Genomic DNA, 16,950 nt, shown 5'->3' on the forward strand with positions numbered 1-16,950 from the left:
TAGTTCCTCCAAAATATTCTTTGCCTTTTTAACTTATCTTTCATGTTTGAGCTTTTCCTTGGGTTTCAGTTAACTCTGGGCTTTCTGTTTAAGTTTGTGTGTTGGAGACTGTTTGGACTTGCTGGGTTTTGAAGGTGTGGCTTGTTGACTGTGAGCTTCACTGTAACATGACAAGGATAGGCTGTATATTTGGGGACCTCAGCTAATGATGGTGTCTTCAGTACTTCTGCCTGGGGAGAGCATTGTCTGTCACTGTCTTGGGCTTCAAGTATGGGGAGGCATAAAGTTCTCAGGACCTGTGTGTGAGTGTGTGTATGTTTGTGTTTCATGTGATTAGTGGTATCACTGTGACTCCCATGCTGGATAATAAATGTTGACATTTTGTGCAATTACACATTCATTACCTCTCTTGATAAAAACCTGTCGTCTTGCTGGTTATTTTCTATTTGTTCTATCTGTTGTTTTTCTCTTTTTTTCTCTCTGTCTTGTATTAATATATTATTTTTTTCTGATTTCAGCTAATCACTATTGACATTTTATTTTTAACTTAAAAATGCCTTAGTTTAGAATATACATCTAATCACAGTCACCTTTATGCTACAGCATGGACCCCCAGTAGTGGGATGCTGAAGGGGAGCCTGCAAGCGGGAATAAACTCCAGTGTGCCTGTGGCTCCCAGAGGTCCTGTATCCTCCTAGTTGCTTCTGCTCAGTAGTTAGAAAACTGTAGACATTTTGTAGCTGATTTCATCTTACCTGCCTGTACGGCATCCAGGGTCATTCCCTTTTGTGTTCTGCCTTACGTGAGCCAGTGATGGCATGCTCTCTCTCCTTGGGGGAGGGATGCCTTTGTTAGATTTCAGGCCACTTGACTATCCTGTGGCTTCAGTTCTGGTTCAAGGAAAAGTTGTGCTTATGCGGTTTATCTGCTTTTTCTTTTGTTCGGAAATGAGCATCACTTTTTTCAACTTTCCATAGCCTAGACAAAAGCTGAAATCAATTTCAATGTTCTTGAGACACAGAAGTTCAGAATTTAATTTGTCAGTAAGCATTCATTTTTTGAACTCATTGTGAAAGCAAGGTTTTATTGCCAAAAAATTACAAAAGTTCCATAAATAGTTGTATTATTAGTCCATACAATGAATAACAAGTTCAGACTACTCTTTCTGCCAAATTGCTTAGCCTCTATTTCTGATTTATATTTTGTGTATACCTGACCTATAATTTTCCATGCTTCCCACTGACCCTGGCAACAGGAGTCCTAAAGACTTTATGTAATTTATAGGTTGTTGCCATCTTGGCTGGTACATCACGTGACTGGTAGGAGCACAGCATCAGCTAATATTCTTACCCCACCAGCTGGGATGGAAAGGAGATAACTGTTCGTATGAGCTCCTCTCAGTATGAACTTCATGAGCACTTTTAAGGCTGTCCATAGGTGTGTTCAATATCTTGTCTCTGGAAAGAGTCAGGAAAAGTGCCATTGCTAGTCATCTTTGGGATTTAACCATGGGTTAAAGAGAAAACTGTTTACTATACCTACATCTCACTCACATACCATTGATCAGGGACCATTTCCTCTGCCAGGCCTCCCTGAAGTCCTCCCATAGTGTTAAGTATTCTGTCTCCTGGCCTACTTCTGTAGTTCTTCTAGTGCTACATCTATCACATTCTGTTGCAAAATATTTGTTATAAATCAGCCTCCCCTTCTAGACTTGAGTTCCTTGAAAACGCAATAAGTGTCTCATTTATATTTACATGCTGGCACTTAATACAAAGCTTGGACATTAATAGGTACACAGCATTATTCAGCTGATTTGTATTTTGTTGGCCATTTTAATGGTTCTGCTTTCATATGCTTAAAAATGTTTATATTTTACTAACCTATGAGAGACCTTTACAAAACAGTTTCATCATCAAAATAGAAATCATTTAAAAAGGATATATGGATATGGACAAACCAAATGGGGGGTAGGACTGAGGCTGGGAGGTGGGGGTCGGTGGGGTGGGGGGAGAGTGGTAGGGTGAAATGGAGAAAACTGTACTTGAACAACAATAAAAAATAAAATAAAACAAAATATTAAGATGAATAAGAGAGTTATGATGTACAAATATAAATTGATATAAATACAAGGGAGGGGATTTGAAGTTTTATGAATATGTATTTTTGTTAAATCAAAGCATGCTATGGTAATCCTCAGCCATTCCTTCGGGCATTTTAGAAACATGTTTGGAAAAGAAGCTTATGAGTAAAGGAAATTAAGTATTACGTTTATCTGAATACACCTGAAACGACAGAGGAAGTTTGAGACTTCTAATCGCAACATTCCCGTTTTCTCCTGGCATTTAGGGCATAGGGAAAATTATTGTGTAACGTGAATAATCAGTAGCTATTTAAAGGGCTTGGGAGTTCTCTGGGCTCTTCCTTTTCTCTGTGCAATGATCATGCATAATTTCACTTAAGATTATATTTTAACTTGTGAACTCTTTTTCTTTTTTTCACTCAGTGTAGTGACTACGACCTGGAATTTGGAACGGAGTGTTTGCACCTGGCTCTAAAATATTGTCACGTTAAAGCCAAACTCGTGGAAGGATCCCCTGATCTCTGGAAGGTAATGGAGGTAGTACATTGTTCTGGGTTTTGTCCATACTTATGTCATTCTTAAGGATACATGTTGCAAGCGCAAACACTTTCCAGGGCTTTAGAAATTGGAGAAGTAGTATAAAAATACTTGATTTCATACTGAAACGGTACTTCTGGGAGAAAATGTGTATATGTGTGTGTGTGTGTGTGTGTGTGTGTGTGTGTGTGTGTGTGCATATACTAAGGGAGTTAAAAGAGTTTCACTGAGCTGTCGAGGCATGGTATCATTTCTATAGCAGGTTATAAGAAAATTCCCTTTGACCTAATTTATTCAAACAAATTCCATTTAGCCAGTAAGACTGTTTTATTAGCATTTTTTCTTGCCCTCTGTATGTATCCTTTCACTCTGTTGCCTTACACTTGACTGGGTTTGAGGACGGGACTCGGCTTTCCACAGTGGCCCTGGTGTGCGAGCCCTGGCTTCCCTGGGTTGGAAGAACATCTGCGCAGCTGTGACCCAGTACTGTGGGGCAGGACATTTCTGTTGTTTTAAGCCACTCGGTTTGAGCTAGTTATAAAGCCCTAGGAAACTCCTTTACATGCCAAAGGGTGACACACTCACAGGCCCAGGGTGATCATCTTCCTAGTATCACTTTCCAAACAGGGAGGGAGAAGGGGAAGCCCCGCCCCCGCTTATGAATGTTTTTTGAATAGGGACATACATTAACAGGATCTTGGATTCTGAAGAGGCTTATAATTCAATGGATTGGGCAAAAAGTCTATCACATGACAATTATGAGGACTTTTTAGGTACCATATTTATTCTGTTAAGTGAGGTGAAATTACTTTGACTGCTAATATTGCATTTGTTTCTGGTTCCCTATTTCCTTCTTCTGCTTCCTGTCTTTCATTATTTTCCATCTTTACCTTTTTGATATTTTCCTAGCTGTTTATTTAGACCTATTTAGCAGCCTCTGATGACATTGTATGAGCTGTCTTTCCTATGGGCTTCTAATTCAGTTAATTTTATGGTCTTACTATTTTGTGTGGATAAAGATTATTTCAGTTGCTTTTAAACCAAAGCAATGGAATGCACACTTTGACCTTAGTGTTCTAATTCTATAAAATTCCAAAGGTGCAACTGTTTTTTAATACTCGGATTCGAGGAAAGATTTAGTACAATTATTCTAAAACTGGTACTGGACTCAGGTGGCAATGCCAAGAACTGTACCTGGAACATGATTCAGAAACCTGACACAGCGACAAACATGTTTACAGAGGCATGTCGCTACCATAAAAGAGTCAGGCAAGGGGAGATTCCGAAGTCCAGAGCCAGGATGCCTTCCCTGCCTCTCCGCAGTCAGCGTGTTCACCCGGGTGGTGTGAGGAATGACTAGGACAGTTGCTCTCACTGACACCAGAAATCCCAGGACGGTTATTATTTTGTATTTCACATACATTTTTTTTTTGGTAGAAGTAAATGTAAAAAGTAAACATTCAGAGTCGATGCCAGCCTTCTTGCAGCAGGTACTCTGGGGCATGGAGGAAGCATCTGTTTCTTCAGGTCACCATGCAGGGTAGAGGGCATCCCCACATATGGCCAGCCCCCTCCCCAAAGAGTGGCCAGACACAGAGGAGTCCAGGGCCGACTCCCAGGGGTAGGTACTGGCTCCTGCTTTCTCTGAGTGGCAGTGCCTTGCCAGGCCTGGGTGAACACATACTATTTCAGTGAAACCTCATCTAGGCTGCAGAAGACCTTTCATTTCTTTAGAGTTGTACCACGGTTTTGGCCCCAATATAGTTAACGATTTGGTCCCTTACTACACGGTACAGACCTAATTGAACAGGCATCTTGTTTCTAAATGCCAAAACCATCTTCAAGGCTTGAAAGATTTATAAAAGATTTATAGCCAGTTATTTAAGAGATTCAGTCAGCTGTGTCCCGTTGTCTGAAAATGTTTCTTTAGAAAGAGTTTCTGAAGTGTTTGAGTCATCACAATACTACTAGAACAGATGACTTCTGAGGATTCCTTTTGATGTGAATTACAGTTTTTTTTTTTAAAGATCTAAGTGTTCAGAACAAAAGAAACAAAAACAGTCTCACTTTTGGCCTTTTTGCTTTAACCTCATAAATACACTGTGGTGGCATTATTTCTTTTAGAAGTTTTCATCTAGTTATCCAGTCTAGAGATAAGAATATTTTCAACAGATGTAATTGATGAAATGGAAATAAATGTAATAAATAGTCCACCAAATCTAAATTTGTATCTAATAAACGTTCCATATATTTAAAATTTAAGGTTTTCTAGCTTCTAATTATTAGAGTTACATGTTCATTTTCTTGTGAGGTGACAGATGGGAGAACATTTACTGTAGTGTAACTTAGCTCATGTAAGATGTAGCCAACTGGACTTGGCTCCACAAAGTCTTTTAATTTACGATACTGAGTGTCAACACAGATGGAGCAACACAGAGAAGGTGTGACAGTGTTTGTGTTCTTTGGTGCTCCCCTTGAAGTAGCTGAGGTAGCCCTGGCCTAGGATTTGGAAGAAAACTATCTCTGTGGCTCTCAGTTTCAGGCTTTTCTTCATTGGAAAAAAAAATTATCTATATCTATATCTACATCTATCTATATCTATATATCTCTATCTATCTATCTATCTATCTATCTATCTATCTATCTATCTATCTATCTATCTAATCATTAGCTAACCATTTTACTCAGAGGAAATAGTACACAGAAGCACAGAGGAACAAAACAGACAATGACTGAGCTTCACTATGTGAGTGGCAGGCGCGAGGTTCGTGTCTCCAAGGCATAGAACACCTCCCTGGTCTGTGGGTGGCCCCAGGCTACAATGCATGCAGCCGGAAGACAAGCACATCAGAGGGCTGAGGCTCTCTTCCGTCACTGCAGGGTTGATTTTTTTAAAGTATCTATTGTGTAAAGACAAAGAAAAACTGTAGATTATGCTGACAGAAGAAAATCAACTTCAAAATTGATTATTACAGTCTTTTGAAATTAAAAATAAGGAAAGGGTAACGCATATAACTGTAAAAGTTTGGCAGGAAGAGAGTAATTCATCAACAGAACTACATTTACCAGTACATTTCTGTTTGGACAAAAATAAGGCTGTTTTAAACACAGTACTTCACAAATTTGTCAGGAATATTTCGGAGTTTATTTTCATTAATTCAGTGCTTAATAAATATAGTTGAGGTATTCAATGAGGTTTTATATCGAAGATATTAATAAAATACAATACTTTTAATCAAAATATAAGTAGGTGTACACACCTTACAAGAAACAGGAGGCAGAAAAGAAAATTTAGGAGGCTTTCTTGCTTATACAGTTAAGAAAGGACCTTTGGGTAATAAAAACATGTATTTGATTCATAAGACTGACTCTAGTGCAAAAATATTATCTTGCAAGTATGCTAGAAAAACATTTTAGTATTTGAAACTGAGTTTTCTTTATATTTAAAAACTCATCATTAAGGTTTATTTGAAAGAAAAAGATACTTTCACAATTCTATTTTAAGTTCGAATGCAGTTTTAATCCCTTAACAAAAGCAGGAAGGGATAAAAAATGAATTTTGGTAATCAACTACCTTTCCATTAATTTCTGGGTCTACTTTACACAGCAGACAATTATAGAAGAAAAGCATTTTCTCATTTAAATTGCAAACATTGTAACTTATTTAATTCTTATAAGAAAAATTTCTCCACTACAATGCAGTTGTTACGAGTGAAGGAATTTTCCTCATTCTTTTGATTGGTCTATTTCCAGCACTTAGAACCCCAGTAGTTATTTGATAAATATTTGTTGAATGAATGAATGAGATCTGTACATTTTTTAACTTGGTAAAATGCATACTATGAACCTTTCAATGTCTGTTTTCTATTGATATTTTTTTCTGGATGATAAAATTACACTGTGGGTCAGTAACTGCTGTATACAGTACTTGTTTTGATTGGCATGTGCTTGTTTTAGAGATAATGTAGCCATGTTGTTTTTCATTTAAATAGATTAGCTGAATACTTGAACAACTTGTCATTTCTTACAAATTAACTGCTACTTTATTTTTTAAAAGATTTTATTTATTTATTTTTAGAAAAAGGGGAAGGGAGGGAGAAAGAGAGGGAGAAAAACATCACTGTGTGGTTGCATGTCACGTGCCCCCTACTGGGGACCTGGCCTGCAACCCAGGCATGTGCCCTGACTGGCAATTGACTCAGCGACCCTTTGGTTTGCAGGTGGGTGCTCCGTCCACTGAGCCACACCAGCCAGGGCTCAACTGCTACTTTAATTCCAGACTGTAGTTTTGGACTAGGATTTAGCTGCTAGGATAAAGGCACAGCACAGGACTCTATTTTAGGTAGAAGTGTGTCTAGATATGAGATGATTTGGAGGAAAAATGTTTGAATTGTAGGCATAGAAATGTACTAATTTGGTGAGTACTTCCCAAAGTGGGTTTTTAGACTGTTTGCATCAGAATCATCTGGGCACTTGATTGATGAGCTACTAAGACCCTGGTATTATTAGTATAGTTCATTATTTACTACATTTTCAATTCTGTGATAAAGGAGAGCTAATCCTGCAATGCAGTGCATCTGACATGCTCTATACCTAAGCTCAGTGGGTGTGGCTTGGGAAGTATCTGCCACAGGACCATGTTCCATTATGTTACAATGAGCAGGTTAAAATTGCAAGGAGGCTGTGTGTTTTTAAGGAAAGATTGTGATTGTTCTTATGTACATAATGGTACCTTCTAGGCTCTTTTTATCAGAGCCATAAAATCCTTACAAGGTGAACCTTATCTGGGTATATACAGTTATACTCAGTTCAGAAGGAACTCCCTTCTTAATGTGAATTGATCTTTGAGAATTTCCTCATTTCAACTAAAAATGCAGTTTGGTGACTTTTGTTATACTCACCTTTTCTTTCTTTAAAAGTGAGACCTTACTATTAAACAATAATGCTAAAACTTTTATTTAAATACAACCACATATTCTTTGATATAGTACTTCGGTTACATTAATAAGGTTTTGGTAAACACTGTCATATAGTATCCCTATTTATTTAAATATTAAAAAAAATCCTCTACCATTCACAGAAATAGAATAATTATTCTGAATTTGCTGATGTTGTAATTTAGAAATTGTCAGTATTAATGTGTTTATAGTTTCTCCAAAATCAAGAATTTCCTTGGGGGCATAATTTTATTGCTTTCACATTCCTTCCTGCTCTGTTAAGTCTAATGAGGTTTATCTGTCCTTTAGGTGACCTACAAACGAGATTTGTATGCAGCTGAATCGATTATTAAGGGTATGTTTGGCCTTGTGACTCTCAGTTCCTGTGTTTCAAAAATGTAAGCCAGTTCAGAATTTCTCATGACATTTTAGATCTCCAAATTCTCAGAAGTATAAATGCCTGCAGGCCATGGAAGTCTGTGATTTGTTTTTTGAAAAATAATTACATTTTGTTTTTCCCGCCTGTGGAATATCACTTATTATGTATGATTTATGTCATATTGGTTTTGTTTTACTCTTTATAAAGGAAATGCTTTATTAATTTTAAAAACGTATGGGGCATTGGCACTATTAGAACTGATATTTTAATAAATTTATAAAGATTTTATATTTTACTTTTACTATTAAGAGAACTGATTCCCTCATCACTGTGAAATCAATACATTAGATAGCATCTGTCATATGAGAACAGTTTTTTCCAAAGATACAGAAATTGGACTGAATAGTTTTTAAAATTTTTTTCTGGTTTTAACAATGAACAATTTTGCTTTGTAGTTTTAGATATTATGTATATAATAACCCCTTTCTCATTCTTTTGAGTCATTCTTTCTCATCTCTATGAGTCTAAGGTCCTGACTACACAGAGGTAGTTTATTTACTATTCAACAAATATTTATTACTGTGCCTCACACTGTGCTAGGAATGCAATGATGGCACACACACGGGATGCTCGTTCTGTGTTTTTGCAGCCTCCATTGCTGCAGTCAAGCTTCCTTCACCTTGGCATGAGGGGGATTTTCAGCTGAGTGATTCTTTGTCGAGGAGTCTGTTTCCTGCATTGGGTTGTTGAGCTGCATGCCTGGCCTCTACTCACTTGATTACAGAAGCACCTTCCCTTCCTGCCCTCCCTGTGGTGTGAACATCAGAGATGTCTTCTGACAGCAGCACTGTTTAAATAAAAGATATGGTTCTAGCAGAAATCAGAGGGGTCTACCCCCAGTCCTGAAGCAGGTGTTGTGCTTTTCAAGGTTAGTAACTGACTCCTTCAAAAATAGGTGAAGGACCTAACTGTATGCTAACAGTTTTTGAGAGCTGCATTTGTAGAATTGTTTGAGAGATGAACTTGTACATTCAAACTTTGAAGTAGAAGAAAAAAAGAAAACTAAATCTTAATTCAGAATGCATTAGTTTATTATAAAATTTTGGGAAAAACCACCCATTTAACAATCAATTGGCTTCACATTCAGACAACAAATTTTTCTCTGGTCATGACATTCTATATTTATAGTTTAGCCTCAAGTTTTTTGTCCTTTAAGAATATTGTGTTTCAGACCATTAACATACTGTAATTTGTGTTTGTGTATCAGTGTGTGTAAACAGATCACCTATAGCTATAAATCAAAATGTTGACATATTTACATATGAACCAGGCGATGTGTAAACATTAGTCTGGAGAAGTTGACTAAACCATGATGTGGCTGGATTACATTCTCAACACAAGAAAATATAAAACTCGGTTTGGCTTCTATAAAGTCATATGTCTGTTACCTAGGTCAAATGGAAATGATCTGTTTGTGAATAGTTGGTAAGTGGTTCAACTGAGAATTTTCCACTCTTCTGTCTATATACATTATCAGAGCAGGCTTCTTATCATGTAAAAGCTTACATTTTAAGTATTTTTAAGTACAGCTGCAAGGGCTATAATTTTGGAAATTGTTAGCAGAGAGAAATTGATTTTCTTTTTTTAGGTAACACGGTCTAGTATGCTCCTTTTATTTTTAAAGTATGTTAAAAGTATTGTGCTTTTATTCTCAGAGAAAGTCTGACTTAGATCAGCAATCTCCCAGCAGTTCCCTTATGCTCGAGGGTTGGCGTTTCTAGTAGCTCCCCAGCAGATTCCAATGTTGCTTTTGCACTTTGCGGGCCACTGCCCTGGGGCCTTCCTCCCTCAGTGTGGGCCAGCAGCACTGTGGTTACCTGAGAACTTGAATGCAGAATTTCTGGCCCTGCCACATTAAGTTAGAGTTTGCATTTTAACAAAAAATCTGACCGATTAGTTTGTAATTCTGGACGCATCGCTCTAGGTTGCTCTTCAGAGTTTATGTCTTTCCAAATAATACATTTTGCATTAAGAGCTTGACATCCTAATACGTACCATCAGCTCCCAGGTGCTTGTTTGCTCAAGCGTGGTTGCTACCTGCTTCCATGGACTTGCGCTATTACTACCCTGAGGTCTGAGAGTAGAAATACCTCTGGGCAGAGGAAAAGAAAATTCTTGGATTTTTAAAAATAAAATCCCAAAATGTGATATGGGATATAGCCGGCTAACTGCCTGAACTATACATTCACCTGTTTGCCTTTTCCTAGTAAGTGTTCCAAGTATTTTTCTATATAGCATTTACTGGTATTTACTTTGTGCCAAGCATTGTTTAAAGTATTTTGTGTATATTTTTTCAAGAACACAGTAAATATAAGTAGTGTTATTGTTTCCATGTTAGAGCATATCCAAAGGTTCTAAGCAAATTCTAACTTAAGAAGGATAGAAAACACATTCTTCAATACAGGTTTCCACATTAGACGGTTTACGTCTTTAAACTGCTGGTGTCCCTTTTATTTCTTAAGCAGAAATTGTTCAGATTCCCTTGTCTGAAATCCTTGGGCTACATGTGTTTTGGAACTTGGATTACTTTTTATTTTCCAAAGCTACTGCATTCTGTCATATATTATGTCACGTCATCAGTGGGATTTGGGACCTCACCACATAATGAGACTTGAAATGCCGAAATGTTTATGTTCAGTGCAAGAATAACTATAAAGCTTCTAGCCAGTTCAAATTCAGGACTGATTTTGCCACCAAGTTTGTATATTGCAACACTTTAAAAAATATATTTTAAGGACTTTTTGGATATCAGCATTGCCCATGACTTGGTGTGAATCTCTTTTAGGTTGTGAATCAATGAAGGTGGGAAGAATGTCTCGTCTTTTTCTCTTTTCTCTAGTCAATGTATCCTCTAACATTGCGTTGAATTGAATTGAGTGATACGGTAAAGGGTGCAGCTGCCCTTATTTCCCCTTGAATCTGAAGACCTTAAATTATGGGTCCGGGTGGCCATTCCCTTTCACCTTACCACTCTCCCTGCTTCCAACAGATGCATTTTGGGATCTAGTGAATGTATCCCAATATAATTTATCTTTTTAATTTTCTTCTTTAAAATAGAGATGATATAATATCCGATTATGCATTTTTGTCAAGGTGTAAAACCAGGGTTTGGACCACATGGCATGTACTTTATATATGTTGTTTCATTTATTATTTATAATAATGGTGCATGGTAGATATTGTTACTCACATTTGCAGGTGGGAACAGTGAGACTTAGAGGGATTAGGTACTTTGCTCTGGGTCACACAGTAAGAGCAAGATCCACAATGTCCCTGCAATAGCAAGTATGTTTCGGTCCATCTTAATTTATGTTCAAGTCTATACTTTTAGTTTACTGTGGGAATTTTGATGCAGCTAACTTCAGATAAGCTTTTGAATAAGATCCCCAAATTGTGATTTGTAACAAGTCTCAAACTCTGACCTTTATTTTATGTTGTTAGCTAAGTTTAATTTTCAGGTTAATTTATTTACCTAGATTTTTATTTATAGTAAACAGTTCAGTAATAGGAAACATGTATAAAGTAGGACTCCCATATTTGTCTTCCACACAGTTGTCTGCATTGAAAATGTACAGTTAATCACACATTTACTGTTAATAAAGCATTCTTAATATGTTTTTTGAGGCAGAGAGCTGGATTTGGTCATTTTTCTTTAATGTTTATCCCTTTTAGGCTTCGTCTATGAGTGAAATTTTAAACATAAACTTTTCTAGGGAGTAGTGTGATTAATTGGCACAAGACACTGGCTGACTGATAAGCGTGTAAACAGCCACTTAACAAAGAGGCATTGTACTTCTGTCGCATAAGCTGGCTGAGCCCACCCAAGCCTACTCTGGATGCTCAGACTACCCAAACTATTAAGTGATAACAGATGCCAGCAGTAACATACTTTATCTAGATTCTCACATGCTAAACAGCCCCAGCCCACATTTGGTTTAATATGCTGACCAGATCTTGGCAAAATGATCAATATCCTGAAATCTTCTAAGAAGAAAAGCCTCTATTGAACTCTCAGAAAATGGTTGTATTTATTTTCTACCATCATCCCTCTTCAAATCTTTTAATATTTTTAATTTTGTTAAGAGTGTTTTAAAATTTACTATATTTTATTCTTTTCCGGTTATGATTGTACAAACCTAAGTAAACTTGTGATATAAAAAAGCCTCACGGTGCCTATTTTCATATAGTACTGTATATAAAAATGTAAAAATAAAATAGTTAAAATTCAAAATTATTTTATTTTTAACTGGCTTTATTTAATATTAGTTAAAATGGTTAACATTAATGTTCATGTAAAAATTCATGTCTTTTCCCAGTCATTATGCAATATTTTTATTTAACAAAGCACTTTATTTTAAAGGAAATTAATTGAATTTGATTTCTCAGACATACCACATCTCCCATTGGTTCAGAAATTTAGACTATATTCCCAAAATACACTTTTATTTTCAGCATCAGTGATAGACATGATTTCTTTTAATGTTAAATATTTATAAAGTCAAGCTGTAAGTCCTCAAATGCTTGCTGTTTTATATTTTATACAGTTAAAATTAATATACCAGCAGGGAAGCAATTGAATCCTTTTGTGCTTATATAGTACATTGAAAGTAGCTGAATGCACTTTTAAATTGGCTCTGTCTGAAAGAATATAAAATAAAATCACATGTGAATAGAAGTGATTCTATGTTACTGAGAACAGGATGACTCCTTATGTTGCAGTGCATATTTTATACATTTGAAGAAACTAATGCCCTAATCTTTTAGTGATCCATTAGTATTTTCACTTAAAATCATGGCATTTTGTGTGAAAAATATTTTTGAATTTTTTTCAGTCAAATTGAAAAAATGAGACACTTTAAATCAAGTTTTCTGCAGCTGTAACTGGACAGTGTTTTGCATCTGTGGTATGTCTTCATCATATTTTGTTTGTTAAATGCACAGTGATGGCACCATTTATATTATTAACTGCTTTTTGGACAATGCACAATGACAGCTAAGATTTATATGGAAACTAATGTTTGATGTCTGGTTTTTGACTGTGATACTTCATTTTCCAAATATTCACATTAATACCATAAGTTCTTTGTACATAATATAGTTTTTGTTCTTCACTTTCTTGAAAATAATAGCACTATGACTGTATCTTACGCTAATCTGTAAGAACATTTGCGTCAGGCTTTAATTAATAAGAATAGGAAGATTGCAATATGATTTAATAGCAGTTTGGTTTCCTTGGAATATTATTGTTAAAAAGTTCAATTGGAAAGTTAAATATTTGGGTCAAGATTAGAGAAAGTAAAGGTCACTTTTTGGTTTAATTTTATAATTTTTTAAATTTGTTATTAGGGGGATGCTAATTCAAACATAGTCAAGTAAATTTGTCATGACGAAAAACCTCTAAGGCCACACTATAGTATTAAGCAACTAGTTAAGTAAGACTTGATAACAGTCTGAAACCAGCCAGTTGTATTTTACTCTGATGTAGGTAGGAAAAAAAAAAAAAACAACAAAAAATCCAAACATGACGTTTTTGCTCAAAGCAATTACACATTTTATAAATGTACTGATGAGTCACTAGCATTTCCTTTAAATTTATTTCTCTTTTAATTGAGAAAGAATATCTACTTTGAAAAGAAAAAAAAAGTACTTCAACATGTACTTGGAAAATGGTAATATACGTACATGTAAAAACATGTGCAGGAAACAAGATGTCACAGGTCTGTTCCTTACTCGTAGTTGTAAGGTAGGAAACTTCATCCTGTATTTAGTGACTCATTTACAAATGTGGTTTAGATCTGATATAAAACATCTTTTTTAAAAAATCTGCCTACATACCATTGCCCTCCAGTTGAAACGTGCAGTCAGCAATAGAGCTAATTTCTCAGAAGACCACCTTGACCTTTTAATGTGGGATGTGTGGTTTTCCTGGGAGTCTCTGTTTGCTGCCCACTTGTCCTGTAGTAATGGCTTGTTGGTCTCTTTTCCTTAATTGCCTGCCATCCCCCTTGCTGTCCTAACAGCTTCCTCTATCAAGGTCTTCGGAGAAACCTCAGGCATGTTTCTACAGGTGAGACTCAGTCAGGGACTTAAACGCTCAACAGCAGTGACTCTGTTTAATAATACTATAAAAATTTTCATGTGAAACAGACAATGTACCCTTCATATTGGCTTTTTATTCAAGAAACTCAGCAGGAGAATAGAAGATAACTGCCCTTACTTTGAATGGAGTAAGGCTTGAAACATCTTTTGGAAAGGATTATAGTTGGATTTGATAGAGTTGTTTCTTATTTACCCCAAAACACTAAACTTTTGGCTCAGGAGGTCAGTATAGTGGATAAATGAGGCCTTATGGAAGCCATGGTGTTAAACGTTTTCAAGAAAACTGAAGGGTGACTTCTGGATTATTTTCCTCACTTGCTTGTGGAACTAACGTAGTATTTAGGTTTGTCTCTCTTTCATGCTATTTGAAAATTCCTTGTGAAATACAAACACCATTATGAACATTCATGAATCTCTACTGATGATTCTTTAACGGAGGCATATGTCTAGGTATTTTTTCTCTTTAATGTGTCAGTGCGTCTCTCATATGAAAAGAGGAGGCCTGTGCAAATTAGATATTGTACATATTACTGTTTTGTGAATTTAAATGAAAAGACCCCAAACAGCATCTATTTTTTAACCTTTGAATGAAGACAGTGTCATTCATGTATACCAAGAGGAATTATTGAAAGATGACTATATTACAAATTAAATTTTGGCCTCATTCATAAACTTTTATGAAAGACTTTAGTTAAAATGCCACTAGAATTAAACACTTAATGAAAACTCATTGTGGAGTGCCAAAAAGGGCTGCATTAAAGAAATGAGATTTGTAGGAGAGATTGTGGTAAGAGAGGATATTACCCAAATATACAGGATATAATCCAGTATCACTTGGCATACAAAGAACCAGGAAAACCTAAACTCACATGGGAAAAACAATCAATGGATACCCATGCTGGGAGGACAAAGGTGTTGGAATTATCTGATAAATACTTTAAAGTACCAATTATAAAAGTGCTACAACAAATAAGAGGAGCTGGTTTTTTAAAAATTAAATTTTTTTCAATTACACTTTACATTTGGTATTACTTAATACTAGTTACAGGTGCATAGAACAGTGGTTAGAGAATCATGGGAATACTTTTGAAATGAAAGACAGGAAATCTCAGCAAAGGCACAGAAGAAGAGTCACATGGAAATTTATAACTGAAAAAAATTACAATAACCAAAATAAAGAACAGAATATTGATGACAGAGAAAGTGCCAGTGAAGTTAATGAGATCATCAGAGTTTTTTCAGTCTGAACTACAGAATGAAAAGGGTTTGGGGGGAATATAAATAGTACAAAAAGTGATTGGGGGAAAAATAAATAGTACTCAGCATGTGTGGGAAAGCAACAATTCATCTCAACCCTGGAAGGAGAGGAGAAAATGCTGTATAGAAAAAAATATTTTAAGAAATGTTAGATTAAAAAAAGCCCCAAATTTGGTTAAAGACATAAATCTACAGACTTAAGAAGCTCAGGTGACTCCAACATGATAACCCCAAAGAAATCCACACCAGTCACTTCATAAACTGTTGAAAAATGAAGACAAAAATTTTGAAAGTAGTCAGAAATGATGCATTTTTTGTAGGAGAACAATAATTTGAATGACTGTAGATTTCTCATCAGAAACTATGGAGACAGAAGAAAGCAGAAAACATTCACATAACTTTTATTACAGTATTTTGTTATAGTTGTTCTTTTTTACTGTTCTTGCTGTTACTCTCTTAGTATGCCTAATTCATAAATGAAACTTTATCATAGATGTGTATATACAGGAAGAAACAGTATATATAGGGTTTGGTATATCTGTGGTTTAAGGCATCCACTGGAGGTCTTGGAACATGTATCCAGCAGATAAGGGGGTAACTACTGCTCTGTTAATTGTATGTGATACCTTGACCATTTAAAAATTCTCATGCATGGGGACAAAGTATTGACAGGGCTTATTAATTAATGCCCACAGCTTTTAATACCAACGTGTAGACTTCAAGTCATGTTCCAGTTTGAATTTTCTCTCTGTTAAGTCACATTGAACTATGTGACAGAAGCTGTATACAAATGAAGAGTTATTCGGTTTACATCAGAGGGTACACGTTAAAAATAATTTTGAGGGGGATATATTCTAATGGTTTAATTATCAAAATATTTCATCACGTACCACAAGTTTCCTTTTAGGAAGATTTTAAAAAGCTAGAAGGTAGTGTGAAAACTAAATCTCAGAGATTAGTATTAGTCATCAAGTTGACAGGTAAGGTATGATTTAATGTTAATTCCAATATTTTTCTAATTTATCCTTAGGCCTTTTCAGGGGAGAGAACAAAGGCTAGATTCTTGCTTGGAGTTTTCACGATTCTGGGAAGTAACATGATTTTGTAGCTTTCCCAGTGCTTTTGTTTTATTTTAACCTGAAAAAAATTTCAAAGACATGCCATATTAATAGAACAGCAGATTAATTCTAAAGCCTCCTATTTTTGTTTTGATTTCATCATTAACCTCAAGGAAGTGGTTAAAGACTTTGCTTTGAGAAACAATGAAGATTAATCATATTATGTTTGGAAAGAGTTTTGTGCTTCATGAAAAAAGAATTTTAATGTTATGTATATATATTTTCTATCTCTATGAGTTGGGTGATACTAGAATAACTGGGATTAGAGAGGTTCAGTTTATTTGAACCCTGTTCTAAAAGCGACACTCTTTTCCATTTTGGCCTTCCAGAGGCCTGGCACAAGTAGAGTCATTACTGCTGTTTTCTATTCTTTTCTTTTCTTTTCTTTTCTTTTCTTTTCTTTTCTTTTTGATGAAGATCTTAAGTACATTAACATTCTCATTTAAAATTGGCAGTGTATGTTCGTGGGATTATTAGCAG

At 35.7% G+C, this 16,950-nt stretch overlaps 1 protein-coding gene across 1 annotated transcript in view; it reads left to right on the forward strand.

Moving 5' to 3' along the window:
- Window positions 1–16,950, forward strand: part of CRPPA (CDP-L-ribitol pyrophosphorylase A) — a 197,143-nt gene that overhangs the window by 56,184 nt on the left and 124,009 nt on the right. The window contains exons 4-5 of the mRNA XM_054564164.1: window positions 2,507–2,611; window positions 7,867–7,912. Coding sequence (XP_054420139.1) covers window positions 2,507–2,611; window positions 7,867–7,912 — 151 coding nt within the window. The remainder of the gene's footprint in view (window positions 1–2,506; window positions 2,612–7,866; window positions 7,913–16,950) is intronic.

This window comes from Pteronotus mesoamericanus, unplaced genomic scaffold (genome assembly GCF_021234165.1).
Source record: "Pteronotus mesoamericanus isolate MK-2021 breed Mesoamerican mustached bat unplaced genomic scaffold, CSHL_Meso_final scaffold_85, whole genome shotgun sequence".
NCBI classification, from domain to species: Eukaryota; Metazoa; Chordata; class Mammalia; order Chiroptera; family Mormoopidae; genus Pteronotus; species Pteronotus mesoamericanus.